A 25,894-nucleotide genomic window follows, 5' to 3' on the forward strand; every position below is an offset into this window, starting at 1 on the left:
GACCACCCTATGTCCAGCCAGGGTGTGGTTCTCACAGCTGGGTGGCAGCCCATGAGGGTTTCTCTCTAAAACTCATGAGACAGGTGGAGAAATATCATGCTAAGTCCACAAATGACATCTCTTTCATTACAGGATCCTCTGTATGTATGATAAGACATCAGCTCAAACCCAAGACTCATCTAGACCACCTGTGACCTGTAACTCTCAATAACCTTCTTATCTGCCCATGAAGCATTTTTTCCTATGTGCTGTTTAACAATTAGTTATTAATTTTCATCTTTTCTTTTCTTATTTTCAGTGTTGTCTACTGCCATATAACTGTGTGACTTTATTCCATGGAGTTGTCTCATAGTTCAGTCATACACTGCCATATGATGTATCTGATGTGTTAAGTATATTTAGTAGGTGAAACACACTCACTGGCCACTTCATTAGGTACACCTGTGCTATCTAATTAAATCCAGTACAACAGCTCTGCTATAAATTCTACTTTTTCCAAGTTTATACATTTTCAGTTTTTGTTAACATCAAAAATGTGATCATTCTACTTCATGTTTATTATTGAGGTCGTGGTGGTGGTACTGTGGTGCATTATATTGACGGGTGTACTTAATATTTTGCCACCCTCATGTATGTTAATGGGGTGGACAAAATATTAGGAACACCATTCAATATTAGGCACCCTAATACACCACCATTATCTACTATGACCTCAATAATAAACATAAAGTAGAATTATCACCCTCCTGATAATGTCAACAAAAACTGTTGACCTTGTTGGTTGGCTGGTTTATTGTGAGTGTGTGTGTTTGTGGGTCTGTGTGATCTTTCTGTGATGGAAAAGCATATTTACTAAGTATATTTGCGCACGAATCCCTCGCCACAATAAAAGTACTATACTGCATCCTCTGTGCTGTTTACTTTGGTGAGTCTTCTGCTTACACTGTTGCAATAATCCTTATGTCTTCCTGTGTCCTGTGGCTGCATTAATGTAGCTTGACGCCGCTGTGTTTAACATACACAGAGGAGCGTGGCTGCAGCTCCTCCCCCGACCTGAATGAAGAGGAGCTAGTTAGAGCTCCGCTAACTAAACTGCGGAACTAAAAAGCAGCGATGCGCTCCGTTGCTCGTCAATCGTAGCGTGAAGTTGAGGTAACACGAAGGCCTTCCTTATCGACCACTCTGCTTGAGTTTAGCTTATCTTCTGCAAGCAGGATATTTAACTACAACATGCACAAGTTGCAAGTTTACTTAACATTAGCTAGTCGCGTCGTTTTGACAGCTAAGGCTAACTAGCTAGTAGGCATTTGGTGCTCGACGCCAGTTTCAAAACAAAGCCCGCACAAACCCGAGAAGTTGAGACTCAGCTGTCAGCGTCGGGGTAGCTTGTTTCAAAACGAGCCAAGCTAGGCTGGAGTCTCGTCAGACGCCATCCAGTTGGTTTTTTATCATAGTTTTTACAGCGTTGTTTTGCTGACGGTAAGGCTAAGTTTAAAAAAGCTGTCAGCAGGTTTTGGTTGTGACGCGTTTGAGCTGATAATTATCCCACCAGCTAGCGTTAAGCTACGTGGTCCTGGCGATTACAATCACAATCAAGTTTTGAAGCTTGGATTTAAATGTCCGAAAAGAGTTCATCGTCCGGTTCAGATGAGGATGTGGACCCGGAATCCGGGCAGCCTGTGGAGCTGGGAGGCGTTTTAAGCAAGGTAACATTAGGTGAACCAGTTATGTTGTTGTTGTGTTTTATGCTGCATAAGTGAGTCCTGGCTCAGGTGTAATAATAATAATACACCACAAGTCAGAAAGCCAGGTGAACATTACTAAAGAGCTGCAACAGTGTACTTTATTTCTGCATACACACACCTTAAGCCAGCGTCTCTCAAAATGGGTCCCTGTGGAGATTCCAGGGGAACCTTTTTATTTCAACTATAATTCAATCCATAAGTAACACCATTGCAGAATGTGTGACATGATTGTGGGTTTGATATACTATCTTTAATCAAACATCTAAAAGCAAACATCCGATGGGGATTCCTGGGACAAAATCTTATCAAATGGGGGTCATTGTCCAATTTTTGCCAGTTTAAGGGTCATGATATGAACAAGTATGAGAGCCACTACTTTAAGCAAGAGGAGCTGTTGATTTCACAGTGCAGCTAACTGTTTGTTCTGTACCTTTTGTGTGTTGACAGTGGACAAATTACATACACGGATGGCAGGACCGATGGGTCGTGTTGAAAAACAATACTTTGAGCTACTACAAGTCGGAGGATGAACGGGAATATGGCTGCAGGGGGTCCTTGTGCCTCAGCAAGGCTGTCATCACAGTAAGTATTCATGATGAGTGTAAGGGGGGAGCATCACTTGACTGCCGTCTGTTGCACAAATAGAAAGCAGAGTGAGCTCAGCACCTGTTCAGCATTTTAGGGAGTAAGGCCACATAAAGCGTGGGACTATGAAAGAGCTAATTTCCTGCTTCAGTGCTCTGGGAATATGGTTACCTTCTTAGCAGGTCTTGCAGTGTTTTTGAGCTTGTCATTAGCATGAAGTTGAACCTTTATTCCTTCAGTCTGTTCCTCAAAGATAGAAAGGTAAACATTAACTAGTAATGAGACTGTTACTAAGATCACAGGGAGGATCGAGACCTGTAGTTTAGCAGACCAAGGCATTTTTGCATCAGCAGTCACTAAAGCACACACTCATTCCTCTTCCTCCATGGCAGTTATTGCACAGGCTGCTTGAGATTGGTGCTCCCTCTTGTTGAACTGTAAGCTTTGATGACATACTGCTGATGCTGGCATTGTGTTCTCCCTATGCAGGCCTTCTGTTGGTCAGATAAGCTGAAATCCCACACCCTGGTTAAATATTCACTGTTCTCTCTAAGCATACCGCCACCCAGTACAGAGGCTAAACAAATGGTTTCACTGTGATTTGTACAATAGGATTACATGACTCAAAACCGGATTAAGATCACAACATGAAATATTACAATTAGTTTCCTTCAGGGTGAAGTGGTCATTTGAGTAATCGTAGTGCCAATGACTGTTTGTGTGGACCTGATGGGACCCCACACAACAGAGTATTTTATGATCCTGTTGCTGTAGGTTAAGTAAGAGTGTACACAGCTTTATTACACAGGCTCACTAATAATCAGAGTAGTATGGCCCACACAGCCACTTCTTACTGCCTCTTCCTTCTTCCTAAATATCTAAACGGCTGTGCTGCAAAGGAGACTGGTATGAGGACTCAGGAATGCAGAAACAAGCCTCTGCCTCTCTTGTTGCCTAACATCAGTCTAGTACACAATGTGAAGCTGCAGACACACACCAGACTGTCCCCATACGGAAGCAAAATGTGCAGGAAATGTTGCCGTTGCCGTCTGAAAATTCCTACCATGAGACACGATGGGTCCATAATCAAAACCTCACATCAGCACAAGCTCTTGCCAATACTTTCATGTTTTTATATCAGTGAGGTATTTTTTTCACAAAGAAACTCAGTTGGATCAGGATTTTTTGCATACAAATATTGAGAATTATTGTATTGAATATGATTTTAACTGAAATACAACAGTCATTTACACTAGTTTAAAGATGTCTTATGCTAGAAAAAAACTGTCAAATTCTTGTATGCCGTTTTGTGAAAATACTCTGTGTTTGATTGATAACCCCCTCTTTCCTAATGCTGAATATGCCACAGTCCTATACACAGATAGCAGTGCAGCATGTATATATGCAGTTGTGCTTACGTAAGGGGGAAAGAGAACGTCCTAGGCAGAATGAAAGAGATATAAACTGGATTGTAAAGCAGAATTTTATGGACCATGTCTGATAAATCACAATTGGATAGACTGGACTTCTCTAACCAGTAATGGCATTATGGCTGGATGCACTTGAGGTTATCACTGCACTCCGCTTCTTGTACTGAAATTCCGAAGCTGCAGGGCAACTCAGATGCTGCACCTGTCTCTGAGGGGAAACTTGCTCTCAGTGGTTTTCTGTGACTGTAATTGAAAGTATTTGAGGGTTAGAGAGAACCTGTCACCCCTATCAGCATCCTATATATGCAGCTTGTGAAATACAATACCAGCTTTAGCATTAACATATGTAGGCTCACGGTTTGTGTCCAGAGTTGGAGTGTATGGTGCTGTTGTCAGTGGCAGCAAATCAGACAGCACATGAGCGTCATTCAGCAAATCTAATTAAACACGGGAAAGAGCAACATGAGGTTATGTCAGCTGACAAAGCAGCTGTAGCCTCGGTGCTACTGAGGAGAAAAACGAGGAGGAGATTCAAGTCAACTGTGTCTTATTTCTTATGAGGATACTTTGCAGAGCAGATCTCTCCTCAGCTGAGCACAGTGGTCAAATTCCAGTCTCAGAGGAAACGGGGGGAATTCTTGGTGCACGTGTTTGGGAGCCTAGTGCGGTTAGTGTTTGGAGCGGGGTGGGGTGCATTGTAGAACGGGGGAGTGAAATAGTTTCAAGTTTTGACCCAATAGTAGCAGGAAAGGTTGTGATGAACCAGGTTCAAGCAAAGGCAAGCTTTAAGAATCTCTGGTTTTTAGAAGAGCTCTGCTGCTGTCGTTTACGGTTGCGCCTGAAGACACAAGACATCAGTTTCTAATCAAAATTCTTGATTATTGTGTGGCTGAGGCTTTTCAGTGATTGATGGAGTCCATTTGCATCCAGAATGTGTCATCGCTTATCAGCCAGTGTTATAAACAGACAGTAAAAAGTTAAAGCAGTTTTCTCTGATTCCTGAGTTGTCAGAATAGAGAAAATGTTACAGGGAGTTTTTGTATTCTGGTATTTAAACATACAGGTATTTGTTATTGGTGAAAGTATTTCCTGACATGACTCATTCACTCTGCCTAATAACAATTCATGAGTTCTCTCCTCTCCCTCTTCAGCCTCATGAATTTGACGAGTGCCGTTTTGACATCAGTGTGAACGACAGTGTCTGGTACCTCAGAGCTGAAGATCCTGAGCACAGACTCCAGTGGATTGAGTCGATTGAACTGCACAAGGTGAGTGGAATAATTTGCTCTGTCTTCAGAATAGATTTCCTGGATCTTTTTCACTGGTTTCTTTCTTGCCATACAGATTTTCTTGTGGCCTACTATGTATTTGTTAGGATTTATTTTTTTAAATAAATACAACAGATCCTCAGCATGCCTGCATTTCAGTCTTTGTTTGTGCTCTGGGCCCTTTTTCATTTGCTTGGTGTTTGTCAGGAATCAGTACAAAATGTCTCATGCCACATTGTGTCAACTCCTTGGACCACAACAAATATTTGATTCTTTTTGGTTTGCCTAATCAGGAACTGCCACATTATTCACATATTTCAGGTATTCAGGTTCAGTCTGGGGTCAGGGTGTTGTTCGTAGCAGACAGGGAGTTATCTGTTTTGTTTAGTGAGCCTGGTGTGGCGGGACAGGGATTGGGACGCATACACAGGCACAGACACACACACTCCTACATAAAAACCCCTTCATCCTGGGAATGTGAGGAATCTGAGAAGTGATGTGTTGATGTGCAGGGGTCCCCTGTCATCAGATACCAGGCAGCTGTTCACTCTGCAAGGACCTCTAGTTAATAATATATGGATTCCCAACTTTAAGGGTGTAAAGCACATTGGCTATGCTGTCACTGCCAACTGTAGATGAGGTGCTATGGTTCAGAGAGTTAGTGTGTCAAAGGTAATGTCTTATTGTTTGTGTGTGTGTCTTATTAGTGAGGGCTTTGGGAAGCCTTTAATTCAGGAGTTCATTAGGCTGGGATCATCCTTAATCTGTGAAACATTTTGATGGCTGCAAACATTAGCTGTGTTTACATGGAGTCTAATGAGTAGTACTGTAGATAATAGCCCAATCAGAATAAAATGCCTTTATGTAACCACCTCAATCAGGAGAGACTGGCCCAATCCGGCCTGATTGGAGGGAAGTTTGATTCAGGCTGAGAGCGGTGGTTTGCAATTTGAATAATCTGTTCAATAGGAAAATATTAATAATCATGTAAATGCTAAATCTGATTATTTCTCTCTGGTTAAAATAAATATATTTTCTCTTTGCACGTATGCCCCACGTGGGGGTAACATTCAGTGATGTGAACAAGTTTCCTGAATGGACAGAAACGTGGCGGTACCAAAACGAAACTGGTCTGTGCCTGATAAAACATTTTTGATTGAAGGATTGTTGAACTCGTCGATGGTGGAAAGTCTCGAATCGAGTTGTCTTATCAGATAACTTTATATAGTGTCCAAGTAAACAGTTCAGTTAGACGCTTTAATCAGAATGATTTCAGTCGGGTTGAATAAATATTCCCCATGTAACCGCGTCCATTTTTACACATAAAAATGGATGCTACAATGATCCTGTAGTATGGCCGTTGGTCAAAAATCAAAATCACACTTAAATCAAATTTGGAATAAAAGGGCCACAGATGCATATGGTGTGTGCAGGCAAAAGAAATCCATTGTACTTGCAAAGGTTTGTTTCTCAAAAACAAGTTAACAAAAGAACAAAAGAGATTGTTCCTGCTGCCTCTCTTGCTTTAGTTAAAAAAAAAACTAAAAAAACACAGGCCCGCCCAGGTGCATGCTGGTCTTATACTTGCCTACCTACCTTTTTTATAACCTCAAGTGCTCAAAACAGAATGAAAACAAAACAAAATGCTATTATTATTATTGATAAAACAAATAAATAGCATAACAAACTTTTTTTGCAACATTGAGAAAAAGGCAATAAAAGAAAACTCCAACTGCTTTAGTTCATTCTTGTTTATTCAGGATACTTGTAGAATTTAACTTGTGCATGGAAAAATTCAACTGATAATGTGTTGATCTTCCCAAAAACATGCCATACAGTACAGCCAGTCAGATTCAATTAATTTGTTGCTTAGTTTGCGATGGTATGCTCTGAATATTAAAGTAGCTTTCCATATGTTTAGTTTCTGTCTTTCTTGATTGATTTCCTTACAAAGTCTTCAAAAAACTCCACAAATAAACGTGGTTAATGTTATGCTGGGTGAATTAACCCGCAAAGGCTTTTTATGAAATGAGGGAATATTACCAGTGCACTAGTGTTTTGAATTAAAATTTCAAAACATTTTGTAATTATTGCTTGTCAGTTGAGAAAAAAATAAGTTGTAATATTTCTTGCTTGCGTGTTCCACATAAAAACAGTATGTTAGAGAGAGAAGGCCCAAAATGCACCAACCTTGAAAAAATAGTCACTGTTCTGTGAATTCTTGTCAGAGGGCTTTCAGGATGGTTTTCTTAGTGCTTCTGGGCGTTGCCATGTCAGCTGAGTGTGAGTGACCGCAGTTCTCTTGTCCATTAGAGACTATGTGAGAGTATTTCAGGGTTATGTCTGGACTGTGCCCTGCAGTAACCTCAGAAAGCTTAATGCAGTACTACCTGCTGCAGTGTGATAGGTGAGTGTGACTCTACTGCTCCCAACTGGATAGAGGAGGACTTGCATCATGTAATATTCACCACTCATCTTTTTGTCTGTATGAATCAGTGCAGCTAATATGAGCAAGGATAGCATTACTTTTTTCTGAAATAATGACATTTAATCTGTACCTTTTGTTTTCCATTGTCATTCCTGACATTATTGCAGACATTCATACATGAAGTATTTGTCTGACATCAGTGAGATGAGAAATAACATCTCTTCAGTTTAATCCTTTTTTGATCTAAGTAATTTAATTTTAAACCTCTTCTTAGCACCATCTTTTAAAGCTCTGTACTGTTAATTGAAATTCAAACTGTGTAACATCTAACTCATTATGGAAATGTTGTTTTAATTTTTCATTCCAGTATAAACTCACTCTTCACTCAATGAAGGACTTTTTAATGTATTTTAACATTGGTCAAACAAGTCATTACAGCTTTTAAAAACCTCTTAAAAGCCACATTGCAAAGGCAAACAGCCATAATTTCCATATTCATAATACAAAATTACGTTGTCATTATTCAGGGAAAAAAAGGTCCATTTGTGTCTTTTATGTGTGGGTGTGTTTGTGACTGTGTGAAATGAAGGGACTTCAAGTGCAGTCCTTGATGAAATACGCACTTTTTAAAATAGTCCCTTCTCGCAGCAGCAAAAAACAAGAGGGACACATAAAACCCGCTATCACACCAAGAAGACTGTTCCATTCTGCCAGGTTCACAGGGGTGAGATGGGAGGAAATGGGGAAGGACCTTTGCATTTTTTTCCACCACTACTTCAGGCTGGTTGTTGGCACAGTCCAAATGCTTTTGACCCAGTGAAGTCTTTACAAGTGGATTTCAGCAAATCAGAATAAGACAGGGTAACAGGATACAGGTAGATAGGAGTAAAGGAGAAGAACCACACAAATACTGTTCCCTGCCCCCAACTCTCTCTTCCTCTGTTTGTTTGTTTCTCTCTCTCTCTTTGTCTCTCTCTCTCTCTCTCTCTTTCTGTCTGTCATAATGTAGAATAGGCAGCTTCACTCGCCCACCCGTTGGTACTGAACTGGTTTATCACACAAACAGCCCCGGACAGCCCTAGTCGCCTGCTCTTAACGCATTCATGCATGCACCCTTCATTTTTATCCCTCTCTCCCTCGCACACTCAGACATACACACAGGCTCACTTTTGCTTGCTCAGTGATGGATGCTGCACATACAGATGGACAGGATAAAAAGGTTTCACATATCAGGGTGTGTGGTCTGTTGATGTATTTACGCAGCCAGAGTGGAGCGCATCTATGTGTGTGTGTCATATGTTTGTGTCTGCGGAAGACTTAAAGCAGATCTGCTTCGCTCTGCTGAAGAATTACAAGACTCTTCCTCTCGGCTCAGTCTGTCTCATCTGCTTCATGGATCAGTGAGAGTCCACGTCTCCGACTGCTGTGAACCAAACGACTACTTTTCCCCCTTTTTTCTTTTACTTGATTAGCTAAGCTCAGCCTGTGTGGCATTTTTCTCCACCTCCACCTCTTCCCTCTTGTTCCTCAGTGAGTTCTGTCCAGGGAAACACAAATCCTGGATTTAAGCCTCTGAATTGTCAGAGCAGTGGGAGTGTTGGGGGAGCGTCTGTGCCATGTTGGGGCCAGCAAACCGCCGGGACTGCAGCAGTGTCCTGCTCTGCTTTGGCTGTTGGAATGGCCGAAGGGTGGGCTTATAGCATGTCTGCATGATGCTTGCTTACTGTCACCCATCACCGAAGTCTTAAATTAGTATGCTACTGTTGTAACCCATCTTTGCTCCCTTCCATACAGTGCGTAAATGATTATTTTCTATTTGCATGTTTTTCACAAGACTAGCGTAAACTCCACTGCATTTTAACCATTGTAAGAAATATGTCACTATTTTTTTAATCAAGCTTTTACGCTAATTGACTTTTTGCCTATCTACCTGCACTTCAGTGAGAGGTAGTTTCTTAAGCAGGAAATATAAGTGCTCAGTGGTTTCTATGGTCAGTTACTCTACACTCGCCTCATTCCCATCACAAAGCCGTGGGCACTAGATGCCATTTCATGTGTTGTGCATGAGTGGGTGTCACTGTTTACTTTGCATGGCTGTGTCATGCAGCTGAGCAGGCACATACAGATGCCAATCACTGGGTTTGTCACAGATTGGTCTTCATGTTTCATCAGTGCTATCAGTGCCTCTTAAATTAGCAATAATATTGATTCCTGTAGCGTGCACAATAATAGTCTCAGTCTGATCAAATTAATGCTGCAACTGCAGCAAATTTTATAATAAAATAAAATAATCTATTTTTGTTTAATAGATAGTGTTGTGGGAAGAACTTTACATCCATTGAACTTTTTGCCAAAAATTTATTTAGCTTAACTGTCATTCTCAGCAGCTGGGAAGCATGTGTGTAAAAATTCAATAAGACTGATATGTTGTGGAAATTGATTATTAGATTACAGTGATACTGACAGTGATATAGTTCAAGTCACTGTTTTATAAGTTCAATAAGGAAGCAGTCCCAAAAAAAACTATAGATAATAAGGCATTATATATATTTATAAAGTCATCAAGGAGACACACTGCAGCTGAAACCACAAGTCAAAGAGTAAACAGTGACTTCCACTAGGAATTCAAAAATAACTAATATGTTACTTTGCCTTGTGAGCCTCTGCCACTTCAAGTCACAGCTGGAAAATAGAGCTGGGTCCTGTTTTCAAGAAATCCTTCACTAACATGTATATGTTGATTATGTGTATCTTGTGTGTTTTAATTACATTTGATAATTACATTTTGATTACAGTTCACACATTATGTGAAAGAGATTTTAGATGATATATTAAATTACTTCAGCTTTGGTACCGCACACAGTTTCTACTTTGTTTTATACTTGTTTTTTCTAACTTTAAAATAACAGTTGGCTAAATCTAAAATTTCACATACATTTCAGAGTAAATTATTTGCAAACCCTGTAATTGGGGGTTACTTTTAGCTATGTAAAAGCTTTAAATGGTTATTTTAATTTTATAAATGTTAACATACCATTTATCCCCAATCATTGATACTTTTTTCTGTTGGCTTGGTCTTTAACAATCAACTACTGATCTGTTCACCAGTATAAATTCCTTCTATCCCCTACCAAAGGAGTGTTTGCATGCTCCACCTACTTCTTCAGTTCACTCACTGTTCTTTAGAAGTGCCTTTGCATGCGAGGCAGGTAACCAGTAAAAAGTGTACAGTGTTTGGTTTATAAACATAAGGGACCACAGCAAATGTATTCTCAATCAAATGTACCATCAGCATTTTGTTCTTCCTCATTCATACACCAAAAAATAACCGCCTTTTGCTTCCTGTACTAGTTTCACATTACTGTTGCAGAAGTAAAGTAGTAATTTAAGTGTGGAGCTCTTAGATTGCATCATGATTTTGCTGTCTAATGCAGTAGATGACAGTTGACAGCCAGCAGCTCTGTGTGGGGTGAGCAGGAATAATTTGCTCTGTGTGGAGTTGGCTGGGTGTACATACACATGCACTATGTATAATGAATTTTTGTCATTTTGTTGATTGGGCTACTGATACGTTGGCTTTCTGGTGGAACAGATGGTCGTTGCCACTCCCTAATACCTCGCCAAAGATCTCTTTTATAATGCTGTTGTAGACAGTGTTTGTCCTATTAGGTTATACAGTATTTTCCCCCAGAAAGTTGCATTCAAGCCTAGATCTGTCCCTAGTGTGATTTCTTTCCTCTGTTCCTAGTATCAGGTCTACTGGCTGGTTGGTGCATTTGTCTGTTTGTCAGCTCCAGTCTCTCTCAGCAGACTGTTTGTCTGTGTAGGTGTAGGTCCTGCTCTGGTCCAGGTCAGCTTTAATAGTCAGTAGCTGCTGACTACTGGGTATAATTGATTGCCTCATCTCTCCATCTTGTTTTCATGAGCTGCAGACCTCATTACATTGCAGATTGCTAAATGTGTATTGTGCCCTTACTGATCTTCTGTTCCCGCCTGTTTGCTTCTCCTGTCTTCCTCCTCCTTTTTTTCCTGATCTCCTCAAATCCCTCCCGCTGGATTGTAGGCCGAGTCCGGTTATGGTTCAGAAACCAGTCTGAGGCGTCATGGTTCCATGTTGTCTCTCACCTCCGCAGCCAGTGCCTTGTCTGCTACATCCACATCCTCCTTTAAGGTAAATACATGCTCATCAGAGAATTATTATTAAGAGTTATCTTCGCTGATATGTGCTCAAACTTCGGTCAAATATTCAGTGAATACACTTATCACATTTCCTTCCAAGACTGTGAGCCAGTAAATCTTTGTGAGACCCATCACAGTTCAGTATATCTATTGAAACATATATATGTATATAGTATATAGTTGACACAACAGTACTGAACCATGAAATTACATATTTCTGCTTCTGTTTGTCTCTGGTCAGAAGGGGCACAGGTTGTGTGAGAAGTTAGCAGAAATGGAGACTTTCCGGGACATTCTGTGCAGACAAGTGGACACGCTGCAGAAATACTTTGACTCCTGTGCTGACGCTGTCTCCAAAGATGAATTCCATAGAGACAGAGGTAAATGGTGACATAAATACAGTCTTAAAGTGCTTCGTGCTGTGAAATATAACTTTATTTTTCAAAATTGGTTTCATAGTTTGAAATACTTTAAATTGAGAGTTTATGGACTTAACAAAACCAAGGGCCTGCAGATGTAAATTAGCTTTTAGCTAACTCTGGTACAATACATCAAATAGCAACATTTATGTTTAATATTATACATTGTCCCTTTACAAATATATTCAATACATAAATAAATTAAACCATATCCACTTACTGGGTTCTTTAATCTGTGAGATAGAACCTTTGTAGCCTTGAAAATTACTTGAACTTGCAGTCTTATGTAGGCTAAACAAACACATAGTTTGGTAGGAATAGTTTTTACTGTAGAATTGAAATGCAGATTAGAATTGTCTGTAATCTGCATTATCTACAATATAAAGTCTTTATCTTGCTTTATAATTTAGTTCATTAGATGGGAAATGCATTGACATTACTTTTCTTTCCAGTAGTGGAGGAGGATGAAGATGACTTTCCTACCACTACAAGAACCGACGGCGAATATAATCACAACAACAATGGCAGCAAAGAGAAATGTGAGTATCCTGCAGATACTGTATGGCTAATTATTCCAGGGCAGCAACTAACAATTATTTGCATTATCAATTAATCTGTTGATTTTTTGTTGATTATTTGATAAGTTGTGTGGTCTATAAGATGTCAGAAAATAGTAAATGGGTTGGTCACTTTATCCCAAAGCCCAATATGCCACCTAAACAACAAACATATTAAGTTTATTGTAAAAGAGGACTAAAGAAACCAGAACATTTTCACATTTAAGAAGTTGGAACCAGAGAATTTTAACATTTTTCTCAAAAAATCACTCGAAACAATTTTCATTTTTTCAATTTTTTCTTTCAACCAGCTAATCAATTAATTGACTGGGCGTGGTAAAAACTGATTAGAAACACTGTAAATGTGAAAAATTGTAATTTCTTTTTCAGTTGAGTTATGAGGCATCTGTCACATTCACTTACGTCTTTGTTTTTGTCTGTTCCAGTGTTTCCCCCTGCCAGTCCAAAAGGTATCAATGGTATAGACTTCAAGGGTGAGGCCATCACCTTCAAGGCCACTACAGCTGGCATTCTGTCCACCTTATCCCACTGTATCGAACTGATGGTCAAACGAGAGGACAGCTGGCAGAAGAGAATAGACAAGGTACAGAGCTGCATTCCACACACCATGATTAAAATAAATGTCACTCACAGGGCGTGAAGTGTCACATGAATAATAGTTGGTTTCTAGATTGGGCGTGTCAGTAGCTACTGCTGTGTGGAAGTGTCTCAGACTGAGGAATTGTTGCCTTTGCCATTTTTTTCAAGTCATTATGACTGAGAGTTATGAGTTTTGGGGCTTATTCCTTTTAGGCGATAAGACTGTGATGCAATACTCTCCAGTCCAAGGGCTGAGACATGATTATAGCATGTAAAAACTGATAGCTATATTGCATATTTTCTACTGAATGAACAGGTTAGATAAGCCTATTACTCATAATACACTCCTTCTTGTTTCCTTTCCTCGGTTATGGAAATTCTGCAATAGAAAAATGTTTAATTCTTTATTACAGATCATGTTAATGTTCTGTATGTTCATTATTGTATGCAGTACTTGACTTTAAATCTATCTTGTAAATCAATCTGTGTTTGGTAAGTGCCCCATATTGTACATATTTTTGTAAGAAAAGTATAGATTACCTTTAGGCTATTTACAACTTACACCTTGACTAGTTAAACTGGAAAACTCCCAGATGAAAGTGGAGGGGGGGGGGGGGAGGGTTTTCAACCTCAACAGCTGTTACTGTAAAATGGCTGTATCCAATAATTACCAAGTTATCAACAAACCAGTGAATTTCAGATGTGGCTTGTAACATTTATGTGTTTGCTCAGTTGGTATCTGTTCATTTCAAGATACTCAGTCATATTTACTTATAATACAAATGCACCTGTTGCCCATAATGAGCTTAAATCACCTTGTTTGATTGTTTTGCTCTTAATTGGAATTATTGTAGTTCCCATAACACTCCTCCATTCATGGGTTTTGCTTTTACTCCAGAGCAGTCTGTGTCTGTAAAGGTATGTTTTTTGGTCTTCAGAGCTCCTCATGCTTACATCCTGATCAGTTCAACTGATGTTGCCAAACCAGTTTCTTTTTTTTCTTCTTCTATGTGTAAAGGCGTTCTGCCCAACCCTAAACTGCCCAACCCCTGAAGTGCCTTCAGTGTGCTCGACTACTGGAGTTAAACTACCTCAGTCTTATCTGTATTGAGTTACGTGTGTGAGGGTTAGCTGCTGATATGGAGTAAAGAAAATAAATAGTTAGAGAACGCTCAACAGAAGAAGCCACGCCTACTTATAGTCATACAAAGTGTGAATTAGAAAATGACTGCTCGGACCTCTTGGCGCAGTGTGTGGAAGACTTCACTACAAGGGAGGAAAGAGCAGCTAACATACCAAACACAGAGCTGGATACCTTTACAGACCTGCAGCCGCTTCTTCACAGTAGGTCTCTATCTGTCTGTCTGTTACACAGAGCTGACAACAGGATCTCCTTGTTTTTTTAAGCCAAGTGTTGTATGTCCACACCTTACTTTGCCTCTGTTTGTCCATCCGGTTGTCCCTTCATTTAAGTATTTTCTGGTGAGCGCTATTATTTAACATTACACTAACACTGCAATTGTTTCAGCTTTCTTGTTTTCTCTTAAAGCAATGCTGATGAAATGCATTTATTTATTTATTTAAATGCAGAGTTGTTCAGTGGTTTTAGCCCAGCTAAGTCAACATAGCATTTTGTTTTAGTATTTTGATTCATTTGCTCTCACGTTCTGGAGCTGAGAGCTAAAAATACTTCAGCAAGTTTGCCAGGTTTATGTGGTCTAAATATGTAGCACTGAAAGATAATCCAGCCTCATTAGTTTTCTAGAACAGTGCAATGTGTAGTTGTTTTTATAACAACAATGATATTTGTTTAAAGGGTGTTAAAGTGCCTCTGGGAGGGACTGAGACATGTTTGTATAGCTCATTTCACCAACAAGACAAGTCAAAGTGCTTTACATGAAACATAAAAGGCATCATACAAAATGTAAAAGCAACATAATGCAATAAAAAAAACATTGAAATATAATTTAAAAATAGTTCAATAGAAAAAAACTACAGTGCCGTATAATATATTAATCAAACTCAAAACTGAAACTTGATTGAATAGAAGGCAGCAAAAGTCTTAGGCATTGTTTTTAAAAGACGTTTTGTTCCAGACGTGGAACATAAAAACTGAACGCTGCTTCTCCATGTTTAGTTTTGACTTTGGGGACAGAAAGCAGAACTGTCCCAGACAATCTGAGAGGTCTGGATGGTTCAAAAGCACTACTTTGAAGTCAGTACTTTGGCAGACAGGAAGCCTTTGTAAAAACCCCTGAACTGGGGAAATGTGATCCATTTTTTTGGTATTAGTGAGGACTCGAGCAGCAGCGTTCTGAATCAGCTGCAGTTGTCTGATCAACTTAATTTTTTTCAAAGAGAAACCTGTAAAGACACTATTACAGTAGCCAAATTGACTTAAGATAAACGCATGGAGAAGTTTAAAAAAAAAAAAAAAAAAAAAATTACCTATAGACACAAAGTAGTCCCTGTCCTTTAAAGCTGGAGTGCACAGACAGGGCCGGTAAAAATTGATATGTTTTGACTGTCCACTAGTCCAAAAACATATTTTTTTAACAGTATCCTGGTTCACTGAGATTTGTTCCGGTTTGCCCGATGGCCAGTCTAAACTGGCTGTAACACACTGTTGCAGCTATAAAATGGTGGGTCAATTGTTATGAGAGTCACACAACCCCCATGAAATGACACGTTATCACAATCAGAATTTGGTCCTGTAACATTTGGAAAGTCAAGATTAGCTGCAAAATGAACAGCCAAATGGCCAGCACAGAAATGTTTCACCCAACATGAGATTGAAAAACTCTGTATACTGTGAAATACAGAGATTTATATGGTGGTCACGGGCTTAATCAGCATAGTGTGAACTTGTTTGGCAAGGGCTTGAATGTAACTGAGGTTCACTTATATGTAAAAGTTCCGTACTGTAAGATTCAGACCAGTTTAGAAAGTCCCACTCAGTTAACCAGTCTGTCTAGTAATACATTGTGATTGACTGTGTCGAATGCAGCACTGAGATCCAAAAATACCAAGTATGAATTTCTGCCACTGTCTGTTTAAATGGATGGCATTGAAGACCTTAAGAAGAGCTGTCTCATTGCTCTGGGTCAGTGGTCACCTTTTTAAGCCCAAGATATCTGACCTTGGTCTTGGGGAAAGGCAAGAGCTACCTAAGGAAGCGTTGACAAAAAAAACAGCTCAGGTACTTCAGCCTTTTATTTCAGTTAAAGTACTTTGGTCCAACTTTCAAATTGATGCAGCCAAGGGAGCATTGTAACTAGCATATCAAACGGTACAAACGGTAGCTGCCTGGCTTTAACAATTCTAAAATACATAATACCTTCAATTTAAGTTTCATTATTTAATTTATTCCATTGTTAACCATTAGTATTTTTAAAATAGAACTGTAATATGTGCTAACAAAATTCATAGTTGGTGCAATTAAGCTAAGTGCAGTTCTATGTCCCATCTTATACAGCATTCATTTTTCATATTGCAGTCATCTTACTTACTCAAGTCAGTGGGATGGCTGAGACTGAATATTGTCTGTGAGTGCTTTGTGGTTTGGCTCATGGCTACAGGCAGCCAGTCTGAGACGGTCTGTAAGGTGACTGTTAGGAGGCGGCTCCTGTACTTTGATTTCATTGTTTTCATCTGTGAAACGCCAAGTGGTCCAAAGTAGGCACTCACTCTTAGTGCACATGCAGTGAGGAGAGGAACCATCTCTTTGCTGACAAGTCCCCAAAAGTCACTCTGCCTTGATCTGGTCATTTTTCCAATCACCCATCTCCATGTTAGTTCCACACAAATACTAGTTATCTTTCTATATTTTCAGGAGCTACAGAGAAAACCGAAAGATCTACCAGTTAGTTGATATTGATGGTTTGGCGACCACTGGTCTGGATTGTTGTTTTTTTTTTTTTTAGATTGGCTGATGACAGCACTTTAAGGGCCACTGGGAAGAAACCTGAGAGAAGAGACCTATTGATAATTTGGAGATCTGAGGCCGTGCCATTAGAAACATTTTTCAAAAGGCTTGTTGTTAGAATATCAAGGCAGCAGGAAGAGCATTTTTGATGTTGTATAATGTCCTCCAAGTTTCATAGATTGTGTTAACTTTTCATGTTATTTAAATAGTTTTTAAGTAGATCCTGGAACAACACTTACCTGTGAAGAATGAGGTGAATTTATTGCAGGTGCTGGGGGATAAACATTCATAGTCTACCTACACAGGAGGTTTTGTTAGCCTGTTGTCAGTAGCGAAGAAGGTGCGTGCATTCTTGTTGTTTTTGGCAATAATGTCAGAGAAGAAAGAGTCCCTTGCATTTCTCAGTTCCAAAGTATAAATGTGGAGTCTTTCTTTATAGATGTCATAATGAACCTGGAGATTTGTTTTTCACCACCTGCGTTCAGCTTTTCAGCACTCTCTTTTTCTGTTTTGACCAGCGTGGCATTTCTCCATGGATATCTTTTCAGACCAGAGACCACCTTTACCTTAGTGGGTGCAATGGCATTAAAAACATTTGTAATTTTAGAGCTGAAATGATCCACAACCTCCTTAACTGAGAGACCCAAGAGAGGGCAGGTGTGGAAGAGAGAGCCTGAATAAGTATTTCACTGGGGTTTTCAGTGGTATATGGTTTTGTGATTACCTCTGTTTGAACATTTGTGTGCATGGAAATAGCACGCTCAAAGAAAACACAGTAATGATCAGAGAGAGCAACATCAATCACCTTAGAAATGTTCCCTAGGAGATGACTAAATCCAGATTGAGCCCCTTGTTGTATGTGGGCTCCGCCACATGCTGAGTCAGTCTGTAGTTATAAAGCACACAACACAGTTCTTTAATCTGTCCCTTTTTAATCTGTCCAGGAGGTTATCAACATAGATGTTGAAATCACCAACAATAACTACACAGTCAATGCAGATTATAGACAAAAGTTCAGCGAAGTCATCAAAAAAGTTTGCACAGTATTCAGGTGACCTGTAGATATTTAGAAATATACCTCAAGAAGAGCAACATATTCAAAAGAAGCAACATTTCTGTAAGATATTTTCTTGCATTGGTTGGAATCATTGAACAAAATGGCCACTCCACCTCCTTTCTTACTCACTCTAGATTCATAAAAGTGTAGTTGGGAGGGGTCGACTTGATAAGAACAGCCGCACTGTTATCTTGGTCTAACCGAGTGTCATTAAAAAACATAAAATTAAGATTGTGCTTGTTGATAAAATCATTGATTAAAAATGTTTTTCCTGCCAAAGATCTGACATTAATATTGCTAAATTTATTTTGTTAAAAGCAATATCTGCACAATCTTTTGTGACAGGCTGTGGCTGATGAGGAATGGATGCTAAATTTGATAAATTTCAGAACCGGTTGACAGCTTCCGTTTCTTTGAAGATTCACTACTCTTTTTTATTACTTATCAAGACATGGATCGAGAAAACTACCTGTACACTGGACGCCAGTTTGTCCCGGGAATATTCATAAGTACCATCAGCCTGGACCCAGCAGATATCACTTAGAGATTGTAATATTAGGTAGAACACAGCTAAATGATGTGGTGGGTGTCTTACTGTTGGAGGCATGCAGACCTCTTTTCTCCCCTTTTTAGTACAAACAGGCAGTTGTAATCTCATCAAATGATCTTTGTCACCGGGTTGGAGATGTTTTCTGACACTGTAACACAAATATGCTGTTGTTTATTGTGTGAATGTTACTTTAACAAAACTGCACTGTTCTCTGTGTGTGTTCAGGAGCTTGAAAAGAGGAGGAGGGTAGAAGATGCCTACAAGTCTGCTATGAATGAACTGAAGAAAAAGTCACACTATGGAGGCCCAGACTACGAGGCAAGATAAGATTATACAAGCTAAATTGATCAGAAACAGCAAGATAAACCGCAGCAAAAACCGAGAATGATTTTCTGTGACCCAACATGCATTTTTATCATTCTGCACCTTAGTCAGGGGCTGTTCTCACAGGATTCCTATATTGCTGACAACATTTCCTTTGTTGCCTTGGTGCAGGAGGGGCCCAACAGCTTGATCAATGAGGATGAGTTCTTCGATGCGGTGGAAGCTGCACTGGACAGACAAGACAAGATAGAGGAGCAGGTGTGGTGAAAAGAGCCTAATTGAAGACATAGTACTTTGTTTTGCACATTCGTATTCAGTTCAGGCGTATTAAACAGTTTCCTTATCTCTTTCTCTCTGCCTCTGTAAAATTACTTAAGCACAGTTACTTCCATTTCATACACAAGTGTTTCATTTTTCTGTTGCTCTATGTCTATCTTCTTAGTTTTTCTCTCTTACCGAACTCCCACTCTGTCCCTCAGTGCCAGTCAGAGAAGGTCAGAATACCTCGACTAACACCGGTTCCTCCAGGAGACGCCTACTCCACCATCGGCACACACAGATTTGCCACCAAGGTGCTCAACACATCCTTTATTTCCATCCTACTTTTTTGTAATTCAAAAGCTGCTGTTTGCTCCGTCTCATCATTTCTGTCTTACAGCTACAACCACTGTGATCTGTCTATAAAGCTCTTCAACTTTTCCGTGCTGACACTTGAAAAACATGTTTTTCTTAATGGGTCCATGCTTCACCATAATCAATTCATGCAGAAAATCAGTTTGTCCTTATTACAGTATTTTCAGAGCTTCTCACCATTTTCATATGAAATGCAACTTGAGCAAGTTATGATTGTGGCCTCTGGTCTGCTTCTGTGGCACATCTTTCTGTTTTTTTTTTACCTTATTGGTTTCTCTTTCAACCTTCTCTCTGCTGCACAGCCCAATAGCCATTCTTCTTCCCTGTCCTCCGTTGAGCTAGTCAGTGCTTCAGATGACATTCACAGATTCAGCGCTCAGGTAATGTATTTGGTCATCGGAGAGCACCTGTATCTGCAGGGGGATGCCAACAGAGAGAGCATGAGCAGACAGCATGATGATGTTTACTAACCAGTCTCTCCAGGAGTTATGTTTTAAATAGACTTAAACTAAGTTGTTGTAGTTTTATTTGATGACAGAAACCCTGACTGGGTGTAATTTGAAATTCCTGAAGTGACTGACAGGTTGTCTTCTTGTCTTTAACACATAACAGTCGTCATACTACTGAAATAACATAAAATGCTGCATGACTGGAGTCTAGTCAAACCTCCTCACTTCCACCTTCTCCTTTCCTCACATTACTCTGTCCTCCACAGCATGAGCAGGCATGGACTCAGGCTGTCTCTGCATTGTGCTCTTATTGCATTGTTGGGATGTTGAATAACACCCTGAAGCAAGTTCAATTGTTTAATCATTAATGTTATGAAACATACATTTTTTTTACACGAGCCTAATATTTATTCGGTCATCGCTCATTGGCTTATATATTTGCTTGAGGAATTTTTAAGATTCTGAGACGGAAATTAGAAAGTGGAAAAACTTGCTTCTTGCTTCCTATGATATTATCAAAACCTCTGTGATAAAATACCAGCATCTGTGTGCTAGGTATATTGATTTCCCAAGATTGTATCATTGAACTTGAGCACATCATCCCGAATACAATGTATTCACAATCTTCTTCTCCCCAAACTGTGTCCTATTTCAAAGCATGTTCTCAGTGAGGCAGAAGACTCACAAACACCTGAATTTATTCAATATCTGTCTGTCTCGTAGGTGGAGGAGATGGTGCAGAATCATATGACTTATTCTCTTCAAGATATGGGTGGAGATGCCAACTGGCAGCTGGTGATAGAGGAAGGGGAGATGAAGGTGAGTGGAAAAGAGAAGCTGCTTGTGAATCATTTCCCTTGGTTGTTAGCTGTGAATATTTAAATCTCATTTCATTTTTTAAAGATATTGTGGTTGCAGTAGAAACATTGATAGATCAGAAATAGGGAAAGTACAAGTTGGAATATAAATAAAACAGCTACATGTATCCAAATTTGAATTTATTTCACTTTTTATATGTTCTCCAACTGGAAAAAGTCAACTTGAGGCCACAGGTAGAATTAAGTGACTTCCTCAAGATGTGTTATGTAGTACTGACATGTATTTGTTTGTAGTACTGATTGTACAGTTCTGCCTCACACTCTGTACTTGGTGTACCAGGTGTACAGGAGAGAAGTGGAAGAGAACGGTATCGTGCTGGATCCTCTCAAAGCTACACATGCAGTGAAAGGGGTGACGGGACACGAGGTTTGCCACTACTTCTGGGACACAGCTGTCCGATTGGACTGGGAGAGTAGGTTCACAATTTTATTAGAGATATTGATAATGTCCACACTGTCTGACTTTCTCTGTTTTAATATCATGACCTGACTGAACTCTCCCTCCCTCAGCCACCATTGAAAATTTCAACGTTGTGGAAACACTCTCCGACAATGCTGTCATTGTTTATCAGACGCACAAGGTAAATTGACTTCATGGTGGTTTTAGAAGTTGCTGAAACCTGTCGCACATTTGATTGCTAACCTCCTGTAGCTGCTTTAATTTCTCAACTGAATGCGACTGGTTGCGTTTTCAGAGAGTGTGGCCTGCCTCTCAGAGAGACGTGCTCTATCTGTCAGCCATCAGGAAGATCCTGGCAACAAACGAGAATGATCCCGACACATGGCTGGTCTGCAACTTCTCTGTGGACCACGATAATGCCCTTGTAAGATCACTGCAGTACACCTATTCCTTACATGCAATGTTGAGAGTGACAAACTAATAACAATAAATAGCATCCAAAAATTTTAGTTAAGATGTTTATTGGCCCTCTCTTTTATTTATGTTTTCAAATTTAGAGTCATTTTGTAGGTGTGCTAGACATCCAGGTTCTGTGATTACTAAACATTCCTTTTTAGTTTATGTAAATAATGAGTCTTAGCAGTAAATTCTTAATAATTTCCTTCCTTTGACCCAATACAACTTTGCTCCAGGGCCCTTTTTGTGTCTGAAAATGACATATGATTAGTTTAAGTGTGATGTGAGACAGTTTGGACATTGTTTACATTTACGCTTTTGATTTACTTCCAGCCCACAAACAGGTGTGTCCGTGCCAAAATCAATGTTGCCATGATCTGCCAAACTCTCGTTAGTCCACCTGAGGGCGACAAAGAGATCAGCAGAGACAACATCCTCTGTAAGATTACCTACGTTGCCAATGGTAAGTGTCTCTCTGATTAAGTATGAACAAAGCCTTTGCTTCACTGTTCATCTACCTGTAATCGACCTACAGGGGCCTTTATATTAACATCCATATTAAATACCAAAAAACAGTCTTTAAACTGAGCCCTAACTCTTTTTTTCTTGTCGACTTTTATTCTTAAAGCCTCTGCATATTGGTAGAAGGAAAACTCACTGAATTTTCTGGGGGAAAACCACAAATTAATGAGAAATGAATGAGAGCTTCAATGTTATCACTCAACACCAAATGACACCATCGATATTTAGATATCCAGACCACTACAGTGGAAATTTGGTGAAGATATATTGCATGTGTGAACAATATTATAAGAAAAGCATTAAAGAGAGAGAGCTCAACTGTCACATCAACCTCAATATATACAGCTATATGAAGTTAGCCAGTTGAATTGTTATGTTGACTTTAAACTTACTAAAATTGCTGCAGGTCTCAGTGGGGTCTAAAAGAAAAAGTGCTGATTGTCTGTAGACTTAATACAATGTAATGGGACTAATTAATCACTCTAAAGTTGAGTCTGATAATTCAGAACAACCATTTGTCAGCCAATATTAGTACTAATCAATCTTTGTACAGCTACTGGCTAACACAAGAAGCAAACAGTGCTTGTGTCTTTGAAATGTCAGCCCAGACTTGCTTCTCCTCCACCCCTCACTTCCTGTAGACAGGGAGATTGTGACATAAAGCAGCTCTGCAGAAGCAATCCTGAGCCAGTTCATTGTTAGAGGAGCCGGGCAGGTCATGGGAGTTCCTTTGAAAAAAATATAAGCATCTCCACCTCTCACTAGAGGGCACACTGTACTGCTCAACATGTACACTGCTGGTTTATGTTTTATAGTTTATAGTTTTATGCTATGTTGGCACATTATGGTGATCATTTCCTCTTTATGGCTGCAGTAAACCCAGGAGGTTGGGCTCCAGCATCAGTCCTCAGAGCCGTGGCCAAGAGAGAATATCCCAAGTTCCTCAAACGCTTCACCTCCTACGTACAGGAGAAAACTTCTGGGAAGCCGATCCTCTTCTAAACACTGAGAGGTAACCGGGAACACAAACTCTTCTTGTTTTACATCTGAGAAATCTGGCATATTACAGTATGTCCTGGCTGATGCTTTATCTGTCATTTTAAGGCAGGAAACATATTATAGTTTTATGATTTTTTGTGACATTGACTTTCATTATTCCTTCCTGTTACAAGCTTGCAAAGGATCATGGCTGCCTGCTGGAGAGACTACATTTTTCAGCGTGAAATGGGCTATTGATGACTACATGACCCATTCATCTGTCAATCAGAACGTGTATTCAATCTACTACATGCAAAACACCATATCATCCAGGACGTCCCACAGGACACGTGCTTGTAGAAGAGACTGGTTGTACAGCTTTAATCCATCAGTAGTTGTCATCCCAGCCACATTGTAATGGCTTAATACCACCTGTTGGTCATGGGTACATTTATATGTACATTCAAGAGTTTCCTAAGTGGTTTTTTGAATGGTTGTTACCAATTATTTGCTTTTTTTGTAAATTGTTTTGTACATTTCTTATGATTACATACTTCTTGACTTTATGGGTTTGCTTTCATCACTAGCATTACAGCTACTTGTTTTGCTGCTGCTAAAGTAACTACTATGAGAGAGGAAAGTAGGTATTGACAGGAAAAGCAGTGATGAGGTGTGGTACAGTATATCTTCTTTCTTGCCTTCTCCTGTCCCTCTAGTGATGACTCTTCTCTGCAGTTTGATGGAGGGTCAGAGCCTAAAGCTTTGAATATGTTTCTCTTCGAAATCTTTATATTTCTAGATTGTTATAAAGTAACTTTTGTGGAGAGAGAACCATAGACACAGTGTATTGTACAGAGAAAACAGAATAAGTTTTCAATTAGTTTACCAATGTGAGAAATGTGAATTGACTGTTAAACGCTTGAATCTGATAATTAATGGGCCAATGAATTCTGAAGTAGGAGATAAGTCTGATGATCCATGTTGGACTTTATTTTCAACAGAGTTAAACTGATATATTTGGATATCTGTGATGTAGTTGACAGTCTGTAGATGCTAAATTTTGGTCTATTGCCAGTATCTGCCTTTATCCTCCATCTGACACGGTTTCTGACAGATATTTGCAATGGACCAGTCATAGCGTCTGATGTAAAGATTCCTCTCTTTAATTGAGAGATGAGGTGATACCTTTTTTTTCTTTCTTTTTTTTTTACACCCCAGGTTGTTTTTCACCACAGTCAGCCCCTGATGAAGCACTGAAAAATCTGTCACGAGTGTTATTATTTCCCTCTCAATAGTGTACATGCTGGGATAAAAATGCTCTTAAGTGCTGCTGCTGTTGTGCAGGATAAGGCAAAGTTGTAAAATGTTGAGTAGGATATCATCTACACCCTAGACTCTTAGTCATACTGTAACATTACATTTCACATGCCACACTACAGTGCAGTGGCCTCCTGCCCTTTGACTGATAAACTACCCCCAGAATGCCTTAGACACCAGGATGAGCCCTATAAATCCTGGATATCTCTACTGTACAGCCACCAGATGTGCATTTATCAACGCTGAAATGAAGTTGGGTGGGGGAGAGGGTCAGCATTTCACATCATCTTACCTCAAGATTAAGATTTACTCTAGATTGTGTTTCATGCCATCAATTTTTTTTTTTGCAATCAGTAGATCTGCATGTTGTCACCATCAGTTTTGAGGGGTCAGAGGTTAGGAACGATCTGCATTCATTGTTTTGCAGATGATCACAAGAGCTAGATCTATGAGCAATGTCAGCTGAAGAATGCATTTAGTGTTTTTAATTTTGATATTTTGTCAGTAATCTACACACTTTGTATATTTCTAAGTTGTACATCAGAAGTGTTATTATTTGCACTAAATGTAATGCAATTAAACAATGTTCTGTAAATTAAAATTGTTACACAACAGACACAAGCTGTTTTAGTGGCATTACTATGAAACAAGGTAGTTTTTTTAATTCTTGAATGAGAAGAACCCTTTCAGAGGCTTACCGTAAGTAGCAAAGCAAAGGTAGACACTGAATTTTAGCAGTTTATTTATAGGAGTCTCTTCTATATAAATATGCATTGTCGTTACATTCAGCGATTAAAGTATTTTTTCAGCAAATTGTAAAATATTGAGATTTACATAATAAGTTATGGTCTCAACTGACGTGTGATCTTGGAGTTCAACATTTATAGTTGGCTATATTTGTGATGAAGAGGTATCAGACAGCTTCTAAGTGTAGGATGCATGTCCCATAACTTGTTGAAGAGGACACACTTATTCAGTATCAAAGGAAATCCTGAGTAAAAGCATCTTCAGTCATGACGCAAACCTCACAAAACTATTAGTGCCACATCAAAAATGATCTACAATGTTCCTTCATTGTCTCTGTGTACATGTACTATCGATGACTTACAGAGGTGTGCATTTGTAGAATAGAAAGAAAAAAGTGCATCTTCACACATCCAAATCTGTGCTTACTGTATGTCAGGTAGCCCACCC

At 39.4% G+C, this 25,894-nt stretch overlaps 1 protein-coding gene across 3 annotated transcripts; it reads left to right on the forward strand.

Annotated features, from left to right (window-relative positions):
- Positions 1–1,078: 1,078 nt before the first annotated feature.
- LOC133979208 (ceramide transfer protein-like) lies at positions 1,079–25,321 on the forward strand. Of its 3 annotated transcripts, none has more exons than XM_062417681.1 (18): positions 1,079–1,706; positions 2,193–2,327; positions 4,912–5,028; positions 11,520–11,627; positions 11,877–12,015; positions 12,507–12,593; positions 13,058–13,215; positions 18,969–19,061; positions 19,239–19,325; positions 19,547–19,639; positions 20,003–20,080; positions 20,873–20,968; positions 21,308–21,440; positions 21,538–21,608; positions 21,723–21,851; positions 22,217–22,346; positions 23,280–23,417; positions 23,578–25,321. In XM_062417681.1, the coding sequence occupies exons 1-17, from the start codon at positions 1,617–1,619 to the stop codon at positions 23,405–23,407; spliced, it is 1,872 nt and encodes a 623-aa protein (XP_062273665.1). In that variant the 5' UTR covers positions 1,079–1,616; the 3' UTR covers positions 23,408–23,417; positions 23,578–25,321. The 3 variants fall into 3 exon arrangements, with proteins under 3 accessions (XP_062273665.1, XP_062273666.1, XP_062273667.1); XM_062417682.1 differs by having other exon boundaries at positions 12,510–12,593; XM_062417683.1 differs by lacking the exon at positions 20,003–20,080 and having other exon boundaries at positions 1,080–1,706.
- The last annotated feature ends 573 nt before the right edge of the window (positions 25,322–25,894 follow it).

This window comes from Scomber scombrus, chromosome 4 (assembly GCF_963691925.1).
Source record: "Scomber scombrus chromosome 4, fScoSco1.1, whole genome shotgun sequence".
In the NCBI taxonomy this organism is placed as follows: domain Eukaryota; kingdom Metazoa; phylum Chordata; class Actinopteri; order Scombriformes; family Scombridae; genus Scomber; species Scomber scombrus.

Bases quoted from the DNA above. Each gene is read 5' to 3' on its own strand.
- LOC133979208 (XM_062417681.1), top strand. From the start codon at position 1,617: ATGTCCGAAAAGAGTTCATCGTCCGGTTCAGATGAGGATGTGGACCCG. The intron at 11,628-11,876 runs GTAAATACATGC...GTCTCTGGTCAG, and splicing joins CATCCACATCCTCCTTTAAG to AAGGGGCACAGGTTGTGTGA. The intron at 22,347-23,279 runs GTAAGTGTCTCT...TTATGGCTGCAG, and splicing joins GATTACCTACGTTGCCAATG to TAAACCCAGGAGGTTGGGCT.